This window comes from Episyrphus balteatus, chromosome 1 (assembly GCF_945859705.1).
Source record: "Episyrphus balteatus chromosome 1, idEpiBalt1.1, whole genome shotgun sequence".
In the NCBI taxonomy this organism is placed as follows: Eukaryota; Metazoa; Arthropoda; class Insecta; order Diptera; family Syrphidae; genus Episyrphus; species Episyrphus balteatus.
This window is the reverse complement of record NC_079134.1, coordinates 89131853-89157421: the sequence shown is the minus strand read 5'-3', so window position 1 is coordinate 89157421 and position 25569 is coordinate 89131853. Positions and strand designations below refer to the sequence as shown.

The following is a 25569-nucleotide window of genomic DNA, read 5'->3' as shown; positions in this document are numbered from 1 at the left end:
TAAAGGTATCCCTGGAGAAATTTTCTCAATAAAATAATATTTATAAAAATCTATAAGTAAAGGTCGCTTTTGAGGAGTTTTTTTTCAAGGGGTCTTTATTTTCGGGGTGCAAACTTGGGCAAACTTCTGAAATGCAAGTTTGTTCTACATATTCAGCAGTTCTATAATATATAGTTTATGCAATTTTGTGACGTGTTCCGCTATTTTAAAAACACTGATGTTAAAAAAAAACAACGAAAAAAGTGCAAATTTTTTAACCCCTCTGTATGAAAAAATAGAGTTGCATATACAATTATTTTTTTTTTAGAATATCATTCAATGTCATTCGATGTCCATATCAAAATTTTTCACCAAAATCACTTTGAAAATTCACAGGCACCTGCCTGGATCCGCCTATGGCCTGCTTGGAAAAGTCTTTTGCCTTTTGTTGATATAAGTCTTGAACCCCAATGGGTCTGTTTCGCATTGAAGTCTCCACCAACAAGAAAGTTATGCCCAAGAAGATTTAATAGATCTGTACAGTCATCTTCTGTCGGGGAGCGCCTTGGTGGGCAGTATATAGCTGCTATCTTAAACTCTTTCTTTTTCATACCAATACTAATAGTTGTTACTTGCATATTTTCATTAGTAAGCTTAATTTCTTCATAATGTTTTAAGCTTTCTTTTATAAGAAACGACGCGACGATCAGCCTCTTGCCTTGTCAGCTTGATGTGGAGCGTGGTAACATGAATAGTTTTCTATTACATTATCTAGACTTTGCCCATGAGAATTGGCTTTATTTGCATCGTTTTTACTTTAAACAGCTTTTTTAGGCGGTTCATTCTTAGTATTGTTTTCAGCAGATAAATCGGTATTTACTGTGTTTCTGGGTTTGTCTCTACACGGAGAAAAAATAAGGTATGAACTACCTTATTTCTGGTATATTTAACTTTAATGTAAAGTTTAAATAGGGATGACTCCCCAATAAAATGGAATTCACCTTACTTTTCTAGTAAATTTATAGCTTAGGATTAACTTTACAGTAAAGCCTTTTTTGTATGACTTTCTAATAGAAATTACTAGAAAGTTAGGTACATATTTTACCTTACTATAAGGCTGAAAATACTGATTTTTAAAGTAAATTGAACTTCTCTATGGAAGGTATATAATTTAGTTCCAGATTGGATCAAATAAAGTCAATTTCATTTTTATTGATGACATTTTTCTAAATAAAATTCTATGCATTTATCTTACAAAAATTAAAATAAAAAAGTTGAATTTTGTAATTATTGAAAAGCATAACTAGGTAACACGTACTTAATCCTCAAAGCTATTTAGAAGTAAGTAACGTATGACCCTGTTATGTTTTTCAATAATTACATAAATTACCTAGTTTATTATAATTTTGTAAGGTGCAAACAAACAATTTTATTTAGGAAAATATCATCAATAAAAATTGAATTGACTTTATTTGATCAAATTTTTATCTAATTCTTCATGAATTAATTAGATTGAATGATGTTAATTCATATGGATACCTATATATTATTCTAACACAAGAAAAAAATATGCTATCCGTAATTACGGAGCCAATAACAACGCATAAAAGAACACAAAAAGTAATGAAAACATTTCACTTCCAAAAGAAAAACACAGATTTTATTTCTTTATTAATTATTCCACACCCGGACACCTAAAAGCTTTGACAAAAAAAAAATTCCAAAACACATGGAAGACAAAATGGTAGACTTTTCAATGACAGCAATTAAGAGTTATTACTATGTATAGGGGAAAATTCCTAGAATTAGGTTATATTATTACCTTAGTGTAAGGTAAAACTTATTCACAGAATAGTTAAATTTGTAAAATATGTTTTACTAGAATCTTAAAGTGAAAAGAGTCATACACTTTTTTGGATGAAGGTTTATTTTACTCTACGTAAAGAAAATATTGCTACTCGTAAGGTATATACTACTTTATTTTGTTCACCATAATTTTCTTGTAAAAATTACTTTACGGAACCAAGAAATATTCAATACGTAAGGTAAATTTTACTTAAAATCTAGGGCTTTTTACTTTAATTTCCTTACTAGTCATATGGAGTATAAAATACTAGATTCATTTTTCTCCGTGTAACAGATGTATTTTTGCTTCTGAACTCTTGGAATTTTTTGGCAACTGGGCAGCCTCTATAGCTTGCCGGGTGATTACCCTGGCAGTTCACACATTTTGCTTTCTGATCTTTGCTCATCGGACAATTTTTAGTTGCATGTTTTCCTTCGCACTTTACACAAGCAAACTCGCGGTTGTAGTATTTTTGGGTATGACCAAAAGCTTGGCAACGTTTGCACTGCGGAACAACTTTGGATTTTCGGAGTGGTTCAATTTTAACAGCTATGCCCGAGATTGATTTTACTTTATAAATCTCCTCGACACTTTGTTTACTGTCAAAAGTTAGCATGTATTAAGGTAGTAACCTCTTACTTTTCGTCGATTCTCCGGAGTAGTTTTTAATTGTCTCATTCTTAAATAGATTGACTGCATCAAGGGCTTGGAAGCCTTTTTGTACAAGATCTTCCACTACTTCCTCGGGAGAGCACGAGAAATGAAGACCTCTGGCTACTACTTTTATTGGCCTTGTAGCTTTGTTCTCATATGAGTGCCATTGAATTTGGTGTTTGCTCAGTTCTTCAGTGACAGATCTATATGCGTCGGCTTCTTCGACTGTCACTTTCCAGTTGTCTTTGTTGTACGATGTGTATTTGCAAGCTTTTTTAGTACATTTTTCTATTATTTTCTTAAGATCTCGAAAAATTGGAAATCCTGAGATCATAATTGGTGGTGGTGTAATTTTTTTGCTTCCTTTAGTGTGAGAATTTGATTTAACAATGGCTACCACATTATTCGCTTCTTTAGTTTCTATTGACACTTGGCATCACGGCACCTGGTGGATAGCGACAAAAACCCGAAAGTTATATAGATTTTTTTCCGATTTGCCGCTCAATGTAATTTCCATAAGAAAAAAATAAAAAAGTCCTCGAAAAACATTTATTTTACGAATTAATTTTATATGTACGAGTATCAATGTTATGATTGTAAAATGATAATAATAATATGTGTTTATATCCAAATCAGGTTTAAAATATATCAAAAAGTATAATAATACCTGTGTAATTTGTATTTAAAAAGTGCAAGCGAATCGCCTGAAAACAACAAAAAATACTATAAAAAATATAGACATTATTAAATTATTCTTTTATTTGTTTTGCTTTTTCACAAATAATAGTAGGTAAGCATTTTTTTTTTATTATCAACAATTTTGAAAGAAAATTAAACCAAAATAGTTTCTATATTTTTTGTAGTATTTGTTGTTGTTTTCCTGCGATTTGCTTCCCTTTTTGGAGACAAATTAAATAGGAATTATTATTCTTTTTGATATATTTTAAACCTGATTTAGATATAAACACATATTATTATCATTTTACATTCATAAAATTGATACTCGTTCATATAAAATTAATTCGTAAAATAAATGTCTTTCGAGGTTTTTTTTTGTTTTTTTCTTATGGAAACTACATTGAACTGCAAATCGAAAAAAAGTCTGTATAATTTTCGGGTTGTCGCTACAAGTGGTAGATGGCGTGGAAAGCTATTTCCCAAGTCACAATAAACAACTCCTTATTATTTTCGGTTTTAGAGCTTTTCTGATTTCTTGAACAAGTCTCAGGACTACGTTTACGTTTCTTTGTGTAACCCTTATTTTTCTTTTTCTCAGTTTTAAACAAAAGCTCTTCTTCATCAGTTTGGTATTCAGGCTCAATATATTTTTGACTTAACTGAAGCGTGGACTCTGAATCTTTTTTGTCAAGTGAGGAAACTTTCTCTTCGAGTTTTTTCACTTGCAGCTGAAGACTTTGAACTAGAACTTCAAGTTGTTTTCTTGCCGCTATTTCAATTTGCCATTCTTCAAAGTAGTTCTTTGATTTTGATTGGTCTATCTCTTTGTCTTCGATGGAACTCTGTTGATCTGTAATGTCGATCTCTTCATTTTTCTTGGTCCCTTTTTCGCTGATGTGTTTAACATCAATAGTATTGTTTGGGGTTGTCGATGATGTAACTCCTGAAGTAAATTTGTTTGGGGGAGTTCTTTGTAGCTTTGAACTCAGTCTCTCAATATTTATAACATAAGCAATAATTGGTCCTCCCCAGAATCCATAGGACCGACCTCTAAAGAGAGTGGATTTACCAGTTTAACTGGATTGCCACCTGGGGTATTTAATCTAGTCGTTTTGTTTATTGCCATAATTTTTTTAACTTTGTTTTCGTACCTCAAATAGGTCAGTTACTTCTATCCATAGTGCCGCACTTCTGATCAGTGTGACACACAATATGTGTCAGACGCTCTTAATTGTGAGCTGGTGCATTCAAAGCGATATTTCTGTTCTTTTGCTCCTAGTTCCTGAAAAGATAACTCAGGTGACTCAGCTAATGGATCGAATGGATCCAACGCTCGTCGTAAGTTGGATATCCAGCGGGCACCACGAGGAGGTGACGATGCGACTTTGCCACGCCCATACTTGATAAAAACAAAAAATAGTAATCATTTTTATCAAAAAACAGAACCGACTTCCATTAATCAAAACAGGGTTTTAAGGCTTGGCCACACCGGAGGGTAAGCGGTAGAGGTACAGGTAACGGTACGGGTAATTGTATGGAAAAAATTTCAAACTGACACATCAACGTTCGGGTGTGGAATTTTTTTAATACAAATATCGTTGCCGCTACCCGTACCGCTACCGCGTACCCTCCGGTGTGGCCAAGCCTTTATGGTTTTTCTAATAGTTCCCATGGCACAACGAAAATGTAATGGGACCACATTACAGCCACTAGCTTCCCAATACAAAAAGAATTATCAAAATTGGTATACTTAGTCCAAAGTTATGAGGTAACAAACGCAAAAAAAAATACACACGAATTGAATACTTCCTCCTTTTTGGAAGTTGGTAAAATTTACTTGAACTTTCCTTTAAATACTTTTTTTGCGAATTGTTTATTTTGTTTGCATGTCTACTCTAGTTAGAAGAGTTGTTTAAACTGTTTAAAAATAATTAAAAGTGAGAGCCTTTAAACAAGTTATATAAGATTAAGAACTAAACGAGTTAATCGAGAGGCCAAAGGTAAAAGTATTTTCCCTTTTTTTGTTAGTTTTCCCTTTCAGTATATTCCAGGAGACACAGGCACGTTCCAGGAGACACAGGAAGTTCTCGACTAAATTACAGAACGTGGGTACTGGGTAGTTAGATTTGAAATTTGTGTCCTGCTTAATTCGCACCCGTATGCCGACGAAGGTTTAATATTTGAGTTATACATATGTTGTGTTAGACATTAATCTATTATGTCTCACACTAACCATAACCCTCCACAATAATTTAATTCATTAATTCAAGGGCACCAAGAGTAATTCGCTTTGTAAACAAAACAAACGAATTACTCAAATTAATTGGGCCAATAATAATTGTAAACACCTGGCCAATGATTCAACTTCAATAATAAGTTGAAGCGACGGCAGGTCGACGATCCGGTGACAAAACATACTGGATCGTCACAATTAAAATAAACAAAAGAAAACTGCTGATGGGTCATATTGGTTATTGAGTGTTGATGGCTCAAATTGCGTCACCAAGAAATTGAGGATGACGCAAAGTAAAGTAGAAGAAATTAAGTAGGTATAATTTTGAAATAGGTTAATAAACAATAAACAAAGAATTGCCCAAAATTGCATTGTATGCAATATTAAGTTTGTAACTGGGTAATTCTTTGTATGTCAATTTAATTAATAATAAAATAAAGTATTACCCAAGATTGCGATGTAAGCAATCTTAGTTTTGTAATTGGGTAATACTTTATATCGTAAACTTTAGTCTTATAAGTATTAGTGTGTAATGTTAAATTTAAGTAGTATAAATAATGTAGAATAAGTTAAGAAATTACACAGTCAACCTTATACACCAATAGAGGAACCTCTGGCCGACTACACAGGGAGAAACTAATATCGATACAAAAATAAATGTAAGAACTAATTCAAACAAAGTAATTAATCTTTTTTATTATTCTTTTTCAGGAAGTGGGCCTTAGTTGCCTCGAACTTAACTGGCCACCAGTGTGCCAAAAAGCTGGACAGTAGGGAAGAATTAGGGAATTAGGGAAATTGTTGAATAAGGGAGAGGAACCCATTTGTCGGGTTCATATCCCCTGCCTTTACGGCAAACCTCTCAATTTTACCTTCGTTACGTATGAAAGATTACGTAACAAGAAATGGCGCAGCCGGTAGGATGGTATGGCGTTTGGAGAATAAAAAATTGCCTTAGAAACTGAAGCATCCTCTAGCTTCAGCATGCCATCCTACGAACCTACAAAAAGAAAAATTTTAACTACAATTTCGTTTCCACTGACATGCTTTTATTTGAAGTCAAGTCACTTCAAACTTTTAATTTACTTCCTGATTTCAATATTAAAAAATAAAATAATAAAAAAAAAATGAAATTTTATTCCAATAAAATCAAATAAAATCACTCTTTTTATAAGCAAACCAACATAAAAAATAAAAATGTCGTTAGGCTTTGAAAAACTTCTCAAGCTATCACACGGCGTTCCTGAATTTTCGGGAGGGAATGACCCAAGGATAGTACAGAAGTTACAAATTTTTTGGACATGCTTACGTCCCATTCAAAATCACATACCTAAAATAGATGAAAAACTATTCATAGAAATACTGACTACTCGGTTACGAGAGGATGCTCTTGACCTTATATCAACTTCAAAGCCCTCTACATTCAAAGAGTTTGAAGAAATCCTAAACAGAGCATATTTACCAATTGAAGATTATAATGATCTGGTAAATAGTTTAATCACCAGTCGCCAAAGTCCATTCGAGACTTTGAACACTTTTGTAAGTAGGCTTCGACATTCGTTAATACAATGTCGAGAGGCAGCAGACATTAAGTATGGCGATCAATCTGATATTGTAAAAAACCAATTAGAAGATTTTGCTAAATCACCCCTTGCGTCCGGGATCTCAAACAAACAATTAGGCCAATATCTGTTTACTTTAAGAAATCAATCTTTAGAAGAACTAATAAGAACCGCTTTTAGCATGGAAAAACACGTGCAGAGAATGGAAACAATACCACTCTTACATACATCGTGCAACCACACTCAAGCGGCTGCGCCTACTTGCAATGATCTAAATACTTTATTACAAGCGAAAGAAAATATAATATGTAGCTTCTGCAGCATAAAAGGTCACACAAACAGTGAATGCCTTGAACGACAAAACACTCCAATTTGTCAACTATGCAAAAATTACGGACATGAAGCAGAAACTTGCAGAAAAAGGTTCAACAACAGCAATCAGAACTACAACACGAGTAATCAACAAAATAACTATCACAATAATCAGAGAACTCAAGATCAAAATAGATCAAACCCTTTTAGAAATGTTTATCCAAACTCTCAAAATCGAATAGAAAATAACAATGAAAAACGAGTATTCCATATGGAAACCGTTTGTGATTTTTGTGGAAGAAAAAATCACACAATCAGTGAGTGTTCTTTCAGAAATAAGTGGGAGAATACCCAGTCGGGAAACTCCAACTAGTCGACCGAAAGTTTCCCCGTTCGACTTTAAATAGAATTAAGACAAATTTAGGGCAATCCCATTGGAAACACCAAGTTCCAAAGAAATCTGATTCTAAACAGGACTCAGAATTATTAACAATAAATAAAAAGATAAATTTACCTTCAGTAGAAATAGGAATAGGAGTCGGTAGAAACAAAACAACACGGTTATTGGTAGACACCGGCTCAGAGGTCAGTCTCCTTAAAAAAGGAGCATTAGGATATAAAACGTTCATTAACACTAAAAAGAAGTTAACCATTAACACACCTTGTGGTTCTGATCGAACATTAGGAGAATGTATAGGAAAAATTGAAATACCAACACTACCCAAATGTGAATTTCAAGTTATAGAAGATGACCTAGCCATCCCAGGTGATGGAATTCTAGGGTATAATTTCTTGGGAAAATACTGTAATGTAGATGGCCCAAACAAATTATTAACATTTTCACAAATACACGGAAGTATCACGGGAACACACGTTGGTGAAGTATTCAGTATCCCACTGCTAGAATCCGATGTAACTACAGAGAATGGGTTGTCCATTTCGCACAATGGAAGTTGTTTCACGAGAAATCACTCGCACGTTTATAACTCAAACGAAACACAGCAACAAACCCAAACAAGCCACAATCAAAAGGTGAGGGGAAAAGGTTCAAACACACTTAATTTGGAGAAAAAATTACTTGAAGAAAAATGTAGTTTGCGGCGCAACATTGCGACCGGCCTAGACAAAGATTCTGAAAGTTTATTGACCACCAATTTAGGTTCCTTGAGCACAACCACTACTTTGCAATCACGAAAATCTCAATATCCGCCTCGCAAAGTGGAACAAAAAGACGATGGGCAAAAAGTTAGTGCAACTGGAGAAGAAGTAAAACTGCAGAAAGTATCATTGCGACGTGGCTCTGGTAAGCAGAAAAAACTATCTCTCAGAAAAAGGAATATCAGAACTAAAACACCTTCGTGTACCCCAAATAATGGTATTTCTTCAAAAATACAAGAAGAAATTAGAAAAATGATGAATATAAATATTTCTGAAAATAAACATGTAAAAAATAATAAGAAAGGTCATAGAAACCAGAAGAAAATAGGTACTGCACACACAGACCACAATTTAGATAGAAAAATTAATACACTGCAAACAGCGGAAAAAGAAACAATAAATGGTTTTCACCAACAAACAAATAAAATTATAAAACAAGTAGAAGATGAAAATTTAGCTCAATTAATACAACCTCAAAGGTTAGGAAAAACAAAATTACAAGAAATATATAATTTAATAATAATATTATCATATACAATTTTACATACACTTATATTAATAAGCACACCTATCCAGACAAAGGTTATAACATTATTATATATCATTATAAATAGACTAATATTAGTAAACACATTTCTTCAGACTAGAATAGGTAAACAGAATTTACCACGTGAAAATGGCGACACATATAAAGAAAATATTAGTTTAACTTTGAAAAAGGAAATAAGAATTCCTCCACGATCAAAAAAGATAATAGAATTACCAATACAAAATGAAGAAGCAATGATTTGTTTAGGAAAAGAAATAGAAGATGGAGTATTTTTAGGAAATTGTTTAGTTAAACATAACAAAAATAGTATATTAGTACCAATAATAAATACAAAACAACATAAAATTAAAATACATAATATTGATTTAGAGTTAGTTCCTTTAAAAAATTATAATATAATAAATCTTGATAGGAATTTTACAGATACAAACCACGTATCATGTTATTACACAAAAACGTCAACAATTAATGAACAAAAAAGAATAATAGAACTTAAACAGAGTTTAAATAAAGAAAAAACTTTAAATAATGAAGAAAAAAAGGCCATATTAGATCTTTGTGCACAGTACAATGACATATTCCATTTACCAGGAGACAGATTGACTCACACAAATACAATGACACATGAAATACCAATAAAACAAGATCAGGCCCCAATAAATACAAAAATGTATAGACTACCTGAAAAACAAAGAGGTATTATAAATGAACAACTTGCTGAAATGTTGGAAAACGATATAGTTCAAACAAGCAAAAGTCCTTGGAACTCACCACTTTTAGTAGTACCTAAAAAGGCGGGTCCAGACGGTGAAGCACGATGGAGAGTTGTTGTTGACTTTAGGAAACTTAACGATTGTACAATAGGGGACGCTTTCCCACTACCGCGAATAGAGGACATACTCGACCAACTAGGACATGCTAGATACTTCACTACACTGGATCTTGCAAGTGGTTATCACCAAGTACTTGTCCATCCAGAAGATAGGGAAAAAACTGCTTTCAGTACAGCGTATGGACACTATGAATTCAAACGAATGCCATTTGGACTCAAAGGAGCCCCGGCGACTTTCCAACGACTCATGAACTATATACTAACTGGACTACAAGGTTTAGAATGTTTTGTATACCTGGACGACATAGTCGTTTATGGCAAAAATATAGAAGATCACAATACAAAATTGAGACTAATTTTTGACAGGTTGCGGGAACACAATTTAAAACTTAATGTAGAGAAATGTCAATTCCTCCGCCGAGAAGTTGTATATTTGGGACATAAGTGTTCCGCAGAAGGGGCACAGCCCGACCCCAGCAAAACAAGTTGTGTACAAAATTTCCCGGTACCCCGAACCGTTAGACAAACACAATCTTTCCTTGGTTTAGCCAACTACTACAGAAAATTCATTCCAGGTTTTTCAAAAATAGCACGACCACTTTCTAACTTAACGCGAAAAGATGTAAAATTTAAGTGGACAGACAAATGTCAGGAAGCCTTCCAAAAACTTAAAGACTTATTAGTATCACCCCCTCTCCTAATTTATCCCGATTTTGAAAAAGATTTTATTCTAACTACTGATGCTAGCGATGAAGCCATTGGAGCAATACTCTCACAAGGAGAAGTAGGGAAAGATAAGCCTATTGCATATGCTAGCCGAAGTTTAGACAAGACAGAACGAAAGTATTCAACTATAGAAAAGGAAATGCTTGCTATAGTTTGGGCAACGAAAAATTTTAGATGTTACCTGTTAGGTAGAAAATTCGTTGTGTATACAGACCATCAACCACTGACCGGTATTTTTAGGGTAAGGGACCCCACATCTAGACTTATTAGATTACACCACAAATTATTAGAATATAGTGAATGTACTTTAAAATATAAAGCAGGAAAAACTAACATTAATGCTGACGCACTCAGTAGAATACCAGCAAATACGTCTGACAATAAAGACACAATGGACGAGAAAACTTGTTTGGCAGTCACTAGAGCTCAGAAAGCTTTACAAAAGACAGATGCAGAAGATAAAAACAAGGACGGAACTGACTTCGATACTAACATAGACGACGATGCCAATTCTCAAAATGAGAAACAAATTATTCAATCAATCGAACCTAACAAAAATAAAGATATCAAAAATACCAGAGAAAAAATAGACAATCACGAAGAAAAAATGACAATACTTAGAGATTATCACGATTCCCCATTTGGCGGACATCAAGGCGTTATTAATACACATAATAGAATCCGAAAAAAGTACGTTTGGCCAAATATGTTCAAAGACATTTCAAGATACATTAAACGATGTCCAAAATGCCAGAAAATGAAAGTGAGCCCAGTGGCAAAAATGCCAATGGTAATAACTGATACTTGTCAAGTACCATTCGATAAGGTTTATTTAGACATAGTAGGACCCCTACAAGATTCACATTTAGGAAATAAGTATATATTAACTTTTCAAGACAACCTAACTAAATTCGTAGATTTTTATGCAATACCCAATCAAGAGGCAGAAACAATTGCCCATATATTTTATGAACAAATTATAACTAGATATAGGATACCAAAAAGATTAGTAACAGATCAAGGAACTAATTTTTTAAGTAAATTATTTAAACAAGTATGTAAACTTTTAAAGATAGAAAAACTACAAACAACAGCTTACCACCCTCAATCAAATGGTGCACTTGAAAGAGCTCATAGACCTCTTGTAGAATATTTAAGAACAATTTGTGATGAAAATCCAAGATCTTGGGACCAGTCTCTTTGGGACTGTCTCTTTGGATTTACCGCTGACATACCATCTAATCTAAAGCGAGACCCAGAACCAGTTTATGACAATGAAAATTATTACTTCATTTTAAGACATAAACTCCAAAAAACATACGCAATTGCACGAAGAAACCTGATCAATAGTAAAAAGAACTCAAAAATTTATTATGACCAGGGTATAAAAATTAAAACATACCATATTGGAGACAAGGTATTAATAAAAAATGAAAACAGACAACACAAACTGTCTGAAATATGGAAAGGTCCATACACAATAGTAGAAATACCCAGCCCTACAAATAGTGTAATTCTTATTAAAAGGAAACGAGTGAATATACACAATAATCGTCTTAAACATTACTATGATTCCGAAGACGAAAAACTTAATTAAAAAAAAAAAAAAAAAAACAAAATATAAAATTAAATTAAATGAAAATATTAAAAGTTTAAAAAAAAAAAAAAAAAAAAAAAAATATCAAAAGAAAAAAAAAAAAAAAAAAAAAAAAAAAAAAAAAAAAAAAAAAAAAAGATAATACATACTTTAAAAAAAAATAATAATAAAAAAATATATATATATAAAAGATGGGAGAAAGATAGCCCCAAAAACAGAATTAAAAAAAAAAAAAAATAAATAATAAAAAGAAAAAAAGATGGGAGAGAAAGAGCCCCAAACACAATTACAATATAAAAAAAAATTTAAATAAATAAATAAAAGATGGGAGATAGATAGCCCCAAATTCACACTAACACACATACACAAAAAACACCAACACTACACACAAATACACTAAAATTAAACAAACAAAATAGGCACCCCACACAGGACTAAAAACTGATGGAAGACAGAACTAACCCACCGGACCAATACTAGTGGAAGATAGGCTAACCCACAGGACTAAAACCAAACAAGAACGCAGCTATTATTTGGATTAAGTTAAGATAAACAAAAAAAAAAATAGAGAAAAAATTATATATATACATAATCAATAGGTATAATACGTTAAAATGTGTTAGAAGTAAAAAAAAAAAAAATAAATAAATAAATAATCTGTAAATCATGAAACATTTAGTAATCAATTTTCCACATAATAACAAAGATAATTTTAGAATTCAATAATTGTAAATACTTAAACAATACTATTTTAATACATCAAATTAAAAAAAAAAAAAAAAAAAAAAAAAATGTAAAATTAAAATACCTATTTAATTTACTTTGCCTACTGTTTGATCACTAAATATACCCGCTCAATGACCAAAGGAAGCAACCCACTCAGCAATTTTTGTCTCTTCTAAACAAAAAATGCAATTGTTTTAAAGGGGGGAGGTGTTGTGTTAGACATTAATCTATTATGTCTCACACTAACCATAACCCTCCACAATAATTTAATTCATTAATTCAAGGGCACCAAGAGTAATTCGCTTTGTAAACAAAACAAACGAATTACTCAAATTAATTGGGCCAATAATAATTGTAAACACCTGGCCAATGATTCAACTTCAATAATAAGTTGAAGCGACGGCAGGTCGACGATCCGGTGACAAAACATACTGGATCGTCACAATTAAAATAAACAAAAGAAAACTGCTGATGGGTCATATTGGTTATTGAGTGTTGATGGCTCAAATTGCGTCACCAAGAAATTGAGGATGACGCAAAGTAAAGTAGAAGAAATTAAGTAGGTATAATTTTGAAATAGGTTAATAAACAATAAACAAAGAATTGCCCAAAATTGCATTGTATGCAATATTAAGTTTGTAACTGGGTAATTCTTTGTATGTCAATTTAATTAATAATAAAATAAAGTATTACCCAAGATTGCGATGTAAGCAATCTTAGTTTTGTAATTGGGTAATACTTTATATCGTAAACTTTAGTCTTATAAGTATTAGTGTGTAATGTTAAATTTAAGTAGTATAAATAATGTAGAATAAGTTAAGAAATTACACAGTCAACCTTATACACCAATAGAGGAACCTCTGGCCGACTACACAGGGAGAAACTAATATCGATACAAAAATAAATGTAAGAACTAATTCAAACAAAGTAATTAATCTTTTTTATTATTCTTTTTCAGGAAGTGGGCCTTAGTTGCCTCGAACTTAACTGGCCACCAGTGTGCCAAAAAGCTGGACAGTAGGGAAGAATTAGGGAATTAGGGAAATTGTTGAATAAGGGAGAGGAACCCATTTGTCGGGTTCATATCCCCTGCCTTTACGGCAAACCTCTCAATTTTACCTTCGTTACGTATGAAAGATTACGTAACACATAATTGTATGTTTAAGGGGGGGTTTCCATAGCATTTTAATGGAAGACGGTTGACTAATTGTTGTATAACTTTTGCAGTTTATAAGATAATCTTATGAAACGTACTTTTTTGAAAAGGTAATAAACGTACAAATATTTTTGCATCATTTAAATTTTAGAAACATTTCTTGTGCGATTTTTATAAGGGTCGAAAATGATTCTTTTCCTGCAAATTTAGATTGAATCAGAATTTTGGTTGGGGCACCGTGGTTTATAAACTTTTTATTTATTTTTTTTTTTGTTTTATAATGATCAAATGTGTTTTCATGCAGTACGCGAAACAGATTTTTTTTTTTTTTTTTTTTATTAGAAAAAAAGCTTCGTTAATTTGTTGTAATTTCATGTTTTTTTACTCACTCTTCTTAGAATAACTTTACCGTTTATTAGTGTTTTTAGATGAAACAAAAAGAAAACAATAAAGGGAAATTAGGAGAATCCAATAAAATTTCTAAAATTTAATTTGAAGTTAGTTTGAACGGTTAATTTGAAGGAAAGGTGTCAAAATGCACTTTTTTAGCATTTTGGTCGTGGGGCAAAGCGTGATTATTTTTGAAAATGTTTTTGTATTTTTTAATGAGAAGTTAATAAAGTTGTTCATGCAACCCGTTTGCCAAAAAAAAATATTTTTTTTATTTACACACTAAAAATTTGATTTTAATAAACCAATATTTGCATTCTGTTTTTGAGGAAGGGGCAGTCAAAGCATCCACAATTTATTTTTATTATTTTTTTTCATTATATTTCAAATCAGTTTCAAAAAAAATATATATATTTTTGCTCACAGTATTTTTAATATAAATTGTTGAAAAAGTGTCTATTTTAGCTTTTTTTACTTTGAAAATTCCATTGATCACGCACACATGCAAATTTAGTTCAAAAGAATGCCACGCATAAGCTGGCGCTGATGAACTCTTTTTTTCTGTTCTTTTCTATTTATTGAAAAAAAACTTGGTCTTGCGCTCTCATTTTCTCGTTATATTTTGTTTTTGTTTTTTGTGTTTACATAATATGTACTTTTTTTTTTTTTGTTTCCTATTTCCTCACTCAGGCAGGCAGAAATCATTCATGAAATTATGAAGATGCTGCAGAGAGTAGGTAGATAGTAGATATTTTTTGCAAGATCATTATCTTTTGTTTTCAAAAAGGGTTGTTTTGTTCTTGTTGACTCTTGGGTTTTTTTCTAACAATTCATTTCGTGTTTATAATATCGCACCCGCGGTTGCGAGTTGACACTTTTGGGTTTTTTTTTTTTTTGGTGTCAGCGAAATTCTTTGCATTGTGTAATATTCACATCGCTCGTGCGGGGATATAGGTAAAGGATTAGATATGTGGTATGCATTTGTTTGTGTGTAAAAATGTGTATTGACATTTGACATGTGCTTGTGCACAATGATTGATTTCTATATTTAGGTTGATTTCTGGGTTGTATTGTTTATTATACTACACTCGCGCGAGTTACATGTGCAACCAAACTGCCCCCACACCGTAACTGCTGACCTGATTCAAATATTTTACTTTTATAATAATTCGCTAAATAAGCGATTCTGTATTTAAATATTTTATTTCTAATGAATTCATATTAATTTAACAAAGTAAGCATTTCCTCAAAGGTTAATGCATTGATGTATCGTTTCCAAGAATTGTTAACAAAAATTCTAAAGAATTATGTATTTTGCCTAATTAACAATTTGTACTAATATTGTATTTATTTTATTGATTTGGAATTTAATTAAAGTTTGTCTGTTGAAGTAGAAAGTTCGTTTTTTTTAAGCTACCGCTCCACGGTAACTTTAACTGGCGCAGTCGTTAGTCCACGGTGAATAGCTAAAACATTTTTGATGTGAAAATTATAATAAAAAAAAAAAATAAATCAACAAAAAAATAAATAATAAAAAAAAAAAAAAAAAAAACAGTGTTATCGACTACTCCAATAAAAAGGAAAGAAAAAAAAAAAGAAGTACAAACTCTTACGAACAGTGTGTTTTTAATAAAAAAAAAATAAACTATTTGGAACTGTTAGCTGTTGGGTTTTGACCCTTTATCACCGAAAGAATCTTCCACACATACCAATAAAAATGGAACAAAGGATAATTCTTCTTGGGTGCATGTGTTTGTGAGTGCTACTACAAATTGTATTTTATCAATCATTTCCTAAATATTAAATTATAAATATATCTCAATTATATTACATATTTTAAATCTCAAAACAATATTTTCAAAACAATATATGAATTTTATTTTTAAGAATACATACATGTAATTTGAACAAAATCATAGAATATTTATTCTTTTAAAATCGAATTAATGCCTAAAGAAAAGGGACCTCCTGTAAAACCACGACGCTCATTTTTCCCCTATAACTTTAAATATCTCTCTAATAATCTAAATCGCTTTTCAAGAAGTCTTAATTCCATCCCTGAAAATATAGATTCTTCATTCTCTAGTACTGAATCATTTAACATGACTACCGAACAAGATAACACAACACAAACTACAGAACAAACTACAAATCACAGTGAAATTTTTAATTCTCTTAGGATACCCGATGCCATTAAAGATCTTCCCAAGTTTGACGGGAACCCTCGTCTCTTATTTGAATTCCTAAATAATGTGGAAGAAATTCTTCTTCACATTAGAGGAACTGATAACACGCCTTACGGCCAAATACTTCTCAGGGCTATCCGGAACAAGGTTGAAGGTCAAGCAAATGAAATACTCAATATGTACGGGACCCCTTTAATTTGGGATGATATAAAAACAAACCTGATTCTCCACTATTCCGACAAACGAACCGAAACATCCCTTATTAGAGACCTCCATAATATAAGACAGTATAATAAAACGATTCAATCTTTCTACGGTGAAATAATTGAAATCCAATCTGCTTTATGCAATAATATCCTTATTCAGGAAATAAACCCGTCTGTAATTCAAGCTAAAAAGAATTTGTATTCCGAAATGTGCCTTAATTCATTTTTGAGTGGACTTAATGAACCACTTGGTTCGAGAGTAAGAACCATGCAACCTGACTCATTAGCTACAGCCCTATCTTGTTGCATTAAAGAACAAAATATATCTTATCAAAGATACTCACAACAGTATAGATACAGACCATATAACTACAATTCAGGACAAAATCAAACATATCCATATAATTCAAAGCAAAATCCAAGATATACAAATAATTTAGACCAAAACCAAACATATCCATATAATCCAAGACAAAATCCAAGATATACAAGCAGTTCAGGCCAAAATCAATCAAGGACATACTATAATAACCAAAACCAATGGCAATCAAATAATCCATTTTCTAAATCACCTCAAATGCGAAATACACAAAATTTTAATGAGCTAAGTCATTCCCGAACATTCCAAAAGAAAGAGACTCAATTTAATAAGTTTCAGAATCCCAATTCATTCCCAAAAATCAAAACCAGTCCCAGCCAACAAGTAAAGAATACAAACTTCAATCTTCAAGAAGTTCAAGATGACAATCAAGGCTCTTTCCAACAATTAGACAAATATTTTGACAATGAACCCACAAATATTAATGATAATCAAAATTTTTTCTATACAGCCTCCAAGAGTCCACCGGATATATAGACTCAAAATCTCACCCAACCACACTTCCTTTTATTAACATATCCTCTCCCTTTGGTCGACCTTTGAGATTCCTTCTAGACACAGGTGCATCAGCATCCTTTATCAATCCAGAATACATACCACATGGAGAACTTCTTCATTGTGACCCTGTTACGATAACAACAGTATTTAAGAAATACGAACTTAAAACCCAGACTAACGTCAAAATATTTAAAGAATTCAATCAAGATGGTCTCCTTAAATTCCTTATATTCAAATTTCATAATTTCTTTGATGGCCTCCTCGGTTTAGATACACTGTTGCAACTAAACGCTAAAATTGACCTTGAAAACAAGATCCTTGTCACGAAAAACTCTGTCGTCGAAATTCATTTTAAACCAAATGAATCATCAGACGTATTAAATGTCCCAGCTCAATCCAAGATTCTAGCAAAACTTCCCGTGAATAAATTGAATGGTGACATAATTTTAAATACCATAGAACTTAAACCAGATGTTTTTATATCACAAGGCATCTACAGAGCAATTAATGGCTACAGCACCGTCGAGATAACAAACTACTCCGAATCCGACGAAAATATACTATTAGAAGAATCATTACAATCAACGGAGTACCAACCAGAGGAATACTTAGAACTTAACAATCTGCACATTACACCGGAAGAAGATAAAACTACTGAGAGGAAGAACATAGAGCATCTACTTCGTACCGATCATCTAAATAGAGAAGAGAAAAATCAACTTCTAAAATTGTGTAAACGGTACAATGATATCATATACATAGAAGGAGAACAACTTACCTTTTCTAATCAAATCAAACATACTATTAACACAACTGATGACGTACCCATCTATATGAAATCATATAGATACCCATATATACATAAACAAGAAGTACAGGATCAGATTTCAAAAATGTTGGAACAAGGAATCATCCGCCAAAGCTACTCCCCTTGGAGTTCACCTGTGTGGATAGTACCCAAAAAATCAGATGCCAGTGGAAAACAAAAATGGAGACTCGTGATTGACTACAGAAAAGTCAATGAAAAAAACAGTCTCAGACAGGTATCCAATTCCCAACATCACCGAAATACTAGATAAATTAGGTAGATGTATGTACTTCACCACCCTCGATTTGGCAAGCGGTTTTCACCAAATTGAAATGGACCCAGCTCACATTCCCAAAACTGCATTCACGGTAGAAGGTGGGCATTACGAATATCTTAGGATGCCATTTGGGCTGAAAAACGCCCCATCCACCTTCCAAAGAGTGATGGACAACGTCCTCAAAGAACTAGTAGGTAAAATATGTCTCGTCTATTTAGACGACATCATTATATACTCCACTTCCTTACAAGAACATATCGAGAGCATAAAAACAGTTTTCGATAGACTACGAAGCTCCAACTTAAAAATCCAAATGGACAAATGTGAGTTCTTACGACATGAGATTGCCTTTCTAGGCCATATAATCACACCGGAAGGAACTAAACCTAACCCAAATAAAATTCAGGCTATTAAAAATTTCCCACTCCCTAGAACTAACAAAGAAATAAAGTCATTCCTAGGTCTTATTAATTATTATAGAAAATTTATAAAAGACCTCGCAAAAATAACTAAACCACTCACTAATCGACTCAAAAAAGGAGCCGATCAAACCATAGATCAAACATTCATAGAAGCGTTTGAAACATGTAAGAACCTTCTTACGAATAACCCCATCTTAGTCCACCCCGATTTCTCAAAACCTTTCATAGTTACTACCGATGCTAGTAACTATGCAATAGGCGCAGTTCTGTCGCAAGGCAGAGTCGGAAGCGACAAGCCCATCTCCTTCGCAAGCAGAACTCTTTCTTCTTCCGAATGCAATTATTCGACAATAGAGAAAGAGCTTCTCGCTATTGTTTGGGCGACCAAATATTTCAGGCCCTACCTCTTCGGACGAAAATTTCTAATTGTTACGGATCATAAACCATTAATGTGGCTTATGAGCCTTAAAGAACCAAATTCAAAATTAGTTAGATGGCGTTTAAAGCTAGCAGAATTCGAGTTCGAAATCGTTTATAAGAAGGGAAAAGCAAACACAAACGCCGACGCCTTGAGCCGCATTAGATTGATAAATCCGGATGGAACTTATCATGAAATTTTCAATAACGATGAAGACCTTCAAACAGTCCACAGTGCTCAAGAAAATCTAAACGACGGAATCCCAATATCGGAGAAACCGTTAAATGAATTTAATTTGCAAGTCATACTAGAAATGAATGACAAAGGTTCCCCGATGACAGTGGAAACAATTTTCAAAAATAGACAAAGACGAACAATACGTAGAACGACATATGACGAGAATATCATGATAGATATACTCAAGAAATTTTTTCCACACAGAAAACAAACTGCTGTTTATACTACAGATGAAATCTTCTCTATATTGCAAACAACTTTTTCCAAATATTTTTCCCAAAACAAAAGCCTCCGTTTATTAAGATGCACAGAGATCCTTAAAGACATCAGAAAACCGGATGAACAAGAGCATGTTATACGTGACTACCATAATCGCTCGAACCACAGAGGAATAAACGAAACATTACTCCATTTAAAACGTGAATACTACTTCCCTCATATGAAGGAGAAAATAGAAAAAACCCTAAACTTCTGCGATCATTGTAAAAAACTGAAATATGATAGAAACCCTCCAAAAATCAAATATGTCCAACCCGAGAATCCCCTAAAACCGCTAGAAATTATTCATTTGGATATATATACAATAAATAAAAGTCAAATACTAACAATAATTGACAAATTTTCAAGATTCGCATGGGGATTTCCTCTCAACTGTAGAGAAAGTGTAGCCATACTCAAACAATTCAAAACCTTCATAAGCCTTTACGGCATTCCGAAGAAAATTATATGCGACCAAGGTTCCGAGTTCATCGCGAACATATTCCAAGATTATTGCAAACAACATGAAATCACCCTTCATTTTACATCGTTCCAACAAACCTCTAGTAATAGTATAGTTGAAAGACTCCATTCAACCCTTACTGAAATTTATAGGATCATCTATACAAAAAGAATAGAAGAAAAATTAAAAGTTGACCACGAAGAAATTTTATCAGAAACACTCATAACTTATAATAACGCTATACATTCCGTTACAAAACTTACACCATATGAACTATTTTTCGGTAGACCATATAAATTTCTAAAAACTCTTAAATTCTCAAATGAACACGAGTACCTTCTTAAATTAAATGAGTTTATTGATAACATCTACCCTAAAATCAAAGAAAATGTTGATACCATAACAAAAAATAGAACCGAAAAGTTGAATGATAACAGAGAAACACCAGAAGACTTAGAAGTCGAAGACACCATCTTTCGCAAAGAATGTAGACGAAATAAACTCACACCTAGATTTTCTAAGCAAAAAGTTAAACAAAATAACAAATTTACAATAATTACTCAGAACAACAAAAAATTACATTAAAGTAAAATCAGACGAATGACAAAACAATAAAAAAAAAAAACTCTTAACTATCCTAATACTACTTATTCTTATACTTCCTTTTTCTATATCTGAACTTTAAATCGTGGTACATTAAAAAAAAAAAAAAAAAAAAAACCCTTAACCTCATTACAATTTAATGAGAATTTAGTGCATTTGTAAACCCTTCTTTTATCCAAAGCACATGGATAGAGAAGAAAACAAAAAAAAAAAACAAACAATAAAAAAAAAATATAGAACAAAAAAAAAAAAAAAAAAAAAAAAAAAAAAAAAAAAAAAATTAATGAAAAAAAAAAAGTTTAACTAAGCTTATATTAAGAATATGTAACCAAGGAATATGGTTAACATCATTCAAATAATACAAAGCTTGTATATAAACAAAACACAAAAAAAAAAAAAAAATAAATAAAAAAAATAATAATAATATAAAATAACTAAGCTTATATTAAGAATATGTAACCAAGGAATATGGTTAACATCATTCAAATAATATACAAAGCTTTTATATTATATAAATACATAAAACAAAAAAAAAAAAACAAAAAAAAATATATAAAATAATAATAATTATATTACATATAACGTTTTCTTAAATATATTAAAATAAACATTTTAAATTCCTATATAAATACCCCTATAAATACAAACATAAATACATTCACTGAACATCAATGTAACATTACAGCAACATCATCGCAGATTAAAAGCTTACAAACAAATTTTATAGAATAACATATTAATTACAAACTAACAAAAAAAAATCTAAAACAAATTTTATGTAATCCTTTTTACAGCATTCCGTTGGTAGTAACACAACTAATAGAAATCTTCAATTTTCCGAAAGATCGCGGCGTACTTACCCTACGACTAGGACCCTCCAGATCAATTACTAACTACAATAATTTAATCCATATCGTTAACCTAGAAGACTATGAAAATAACATACAACAAATTACTAACACATTAAACCTTTTCGAAAAAAAAGCTACATATACTAATTCAATTCACGTAACAAAACTAAAACTTAAAGAACTAACAAATAAATTTGCTACATTATATCCTATGAAAAGAAACAAAAGAGGTCTTATTAATGGACTTGGTTCAACTATTAAGTTCATAACCGGGAACATGGATGCGCAAGACGCACAAACTATAAACGAACAAATTCAATACCTCAATTCAAACCTTACCAATATTACTAATACATTTTTATCCCAAAACGCAATTAACTCTCAAACAATAGAGAGATTTAAAAACATCACCTCACACATTAATAACCAACAAAATAAAATTGAAGAATTCCTTTTAAAAACTTATAATGCTGTAAAAAGAGAAGATCATGTTTTTCTAGAAACACAATATCTAAACGAAATAAATTTTAACATTGATTTACTAACAAATCATATTTCAAATATTGCTGAAGCAGTTATTCTCAGTAAATTAAATATAATTCCTAAATTTCTATTAAATACAGAAGAACTCTATTATATTGAAAATAAATTTGTCAAACAAAATGTTAAAATCGAATCTAACGAGCAAATTTATGATTTTCTAGGCTTACAAGCATATTACAATGGCTCTAAAATTATATTTAATGTAAGAATTCCAAATTTGTCTAATGAAAAATATTTTTTTTATCATGTAGTTCCTCTTCCAATAAATCAAACAAAATTCCTTACAATTGAACCTTACATAAACATTAACGAAAACAAAATACAGCATTTTACAAAACCTTGCCCCAAGATAGAAGGTATATTCTACTGCACGAATGCACATCACGAGGAAGACATCAACAACTCCGAATGCATGGGAAAACTGATGAGGAATGAAGCAGCTAATTGCCCTTTCACCGACAAAGGCAAAACATCAGAGATTTTACAACCAGAAAAAAATTATATTTTGATATTTAATACACCAAAACTACTAATTAATTCTACTTGCAGCACAAAAACTTCTGTGCTAGAAGGCACAGCACTTGTTCATTTCCAGAATTGCAGCATCGAAATCAATGGTCTAACATATGAAGATAATCCCGACACCTTTTGGGACGAGGTCCACATTCCACCACCCCCAAGCAGCCATATAAAAGCTACAGTCGTCAAAGAAGACCTTAACCTGGAAAAACTTAAGGAGTATAACTTCATCACTAACTCCAACTTTGCAAAATTTTATGGAAAAACAGAAGTGCTGCACCTTATATCTGCATCTACAGCGTTGTATTCAATACTCACCATCATAATCATCATCATAGCCATTATCATCCTCAGAAGAAAAACCCATCGCAACGAAAATCAACAACCAACACTGATGTCTTTCGCTCCATCCCCAATTACGTCATTGTGGCCGTCGCTCTATTCTAAGGGGGGAGGAGTTACATGTGCAACCAAACTTCCCCCACACCGTAACTGCTGACCTGATTCAAATATTTTACTTTTATAATAATTCGCTAAATAAGCGATTCTGTATTTAAATATTTTATTTCTAATGAATTCATATTAATTTAACAAAGTAAGCATTTCCTCAAAGGTTAATGCATTGATGTATCGTTTCCAAGAATTGTTAACAAAAATTCTAAAGAATTATGTATTTTGCCTAATTAACAATTTGTACTAATATTGTATTTATTTTATTGATTTGGAATTTAATTAAAGTTTGTCTGTTGAAGTAGAAAGTTCGTTTTTTTTAAGCTACCGCTCCACGGTAACTTTAACTCGCGTGCGTGCGGGGTTATATAATATAAATATATCGTTTTGTCTTTCATTGTCTTTGTTTATATGTTGCGGATTCGGTTTTTTTTTGTAGGTTTGTAGGTATAATAGTTATATTTTCGCGGGGGAATGTGTAAAGGGTTATATAAGTGTATTTGTGGTTAGAATGCACCTGATGGTATTTATAGAAATAGTTTTGAATAGGTGAAGATGCTCAGTATGTTTCCTTAGCAAAAACAAAGTTTTTAAAATTACACCTACTGAGGAAACAAGCAAAAAAGTAGCTAATGCCTATCTGAATTTATAAATAAAATATCAGTTTGAAAAAATAGATCATTTTTTTTTTTCAAAGTGTTGAGCTTGAAAATTATTTTTGAAAACTTCCCTAAACTTTGATTACATAGTTGAAAAATTAATTTCAAGGTTTAAAAAAAAGTAACTTATAAGTTACACTGGTCAACAAGCTTTTTGCCACAAGAACCAAAATATACTTTTCTATATGTTTTTGATATGCTGAACTCGAATCTGAAGTCAGAAAATGTTTATTGGCCTCCGTTTTTGAAATATTACCGTTAGAAAATACCGAAAAACGTCATTTTGGCTGTTTTCGAGGTTATGTTTTTATGTGGGGTAGTTCCTTATGAAAAAATTTGTAACGGTTCCTATAAGAACTGGTTTTATTCTTTCAAAAAATGTTTAAATCTTTCCGATATCTTTTTTACTTCCCGAGATATTTAAAATTTAAGGAGTGGTCTTTGACTCAGAAATAGCACTGGCCAAACAAATTAAACTTTTTTTGCCACAAGAACCAAAATATACTTTTTTAAAGGTTTTTGAGTTGCTGAACTCGAATGCGCAATCAGAAAAATGCTATTGGCAACAAATTTGTTTATAATGAATTACCCCACATAAAAACAGAAGCTAGAAAAGAGCCAAAATGACGTTTTTCAGATTTTATAACGGTTATATCTCAAAAACGGAGGCCAATCAAATTTTTTTTGACTTCAGATTCGAGTTCAGCATATCAAAAACCTATAGAAAAGTATATTTTGGTTCTTGTGGCAAAAAAAAAGTTCAATTTTGTTGACCAGTGTTATTAATGCTGCCTTATTTTTGTTTCCTAATAATGTAGGTATAGGTAAATAAAAAACAAAATCGATTCAACTGAGTTCATTGCATTGGTGACTCTAAAAAAATCTTTATTAAAAAGGTGTTGAAAGTAAATTGGATTGATATCGAGTCCATCCTCAAACAACATATAGATAAGAACCTAAACATTCTATATATTGTAAGTAAATACATTTCCATGTCAGCCGGCACGCGCGTGTGCGAGATAAAAAATTGCTCAACGAAGAACAACTGAAAAGTGAGCAAGAACCTGAAAACCAATCCTTCTGCGCATCTACTCATATTTTTATACAAACTACACAAAGGATATTGTCAAGTATATTATATCAATGCACCCATATAACACATCCTCTACCTGCTTCTCCGCTGAACAACTATAATTATTATTATAATGCAAAAAATTTCTCTGATACACAAAAAACTCAAATGCCATCCACAACAGCAACATGGAAATAAGTTTTCATTTCAAAAATAAATAGGTATACACTCCAGAAATCTTTCATGAAAATATTGAATTTCAAACCAGTTTTCGTCCACAAACACCATATCCATATAAAGATCTATGTAGTATACCTACAT

The 25569-nt window shown here is 31.9% G+C and overlaps 1 protein-coding gene across 1 annotated transcript; it reads left to right on the top strand.

Moving 5' to 3' along the window:
- Positions 1–16501: 16501 nt before the first annotated feature.
- Positions 16502–18763, top strand: LOC129908283 (uncharacterized). Its single transcript, XM_055984688.1, has 2 exons — positions 16502–17494; positions 17608–18763. The coding sequence occupies exons 1-2, from the start codon at positions 16502–16504 to the stop codon at positions 18745–18747; spliced, it is 2133 nt and encodes a 710-aa protein (XP_055840663.1). The 3' UTR covers positions 18748–18763.
- The last annotated feature ends 6806 nt before the right edge of the window (positions 18764–25569 follow it).

What these genes read in the sequence shown, in the direction of transcription:
- LOC129908283 (XM_055984688.1), top strand. Translation starts at nt 16,502, where the DNA reads ATGACTACCGAACAAGATAACACAACACAAACTACAGAACAAACTACA. An exon ending in AAACCAGTCCCAGCCAACAA is followed by an intron (nt 17,495 to 17,607) that starts GTAAAGAATACA and finishes TGATAATCAAAA; the next exon opens with TTTTTTCTATACAGCCTCCA.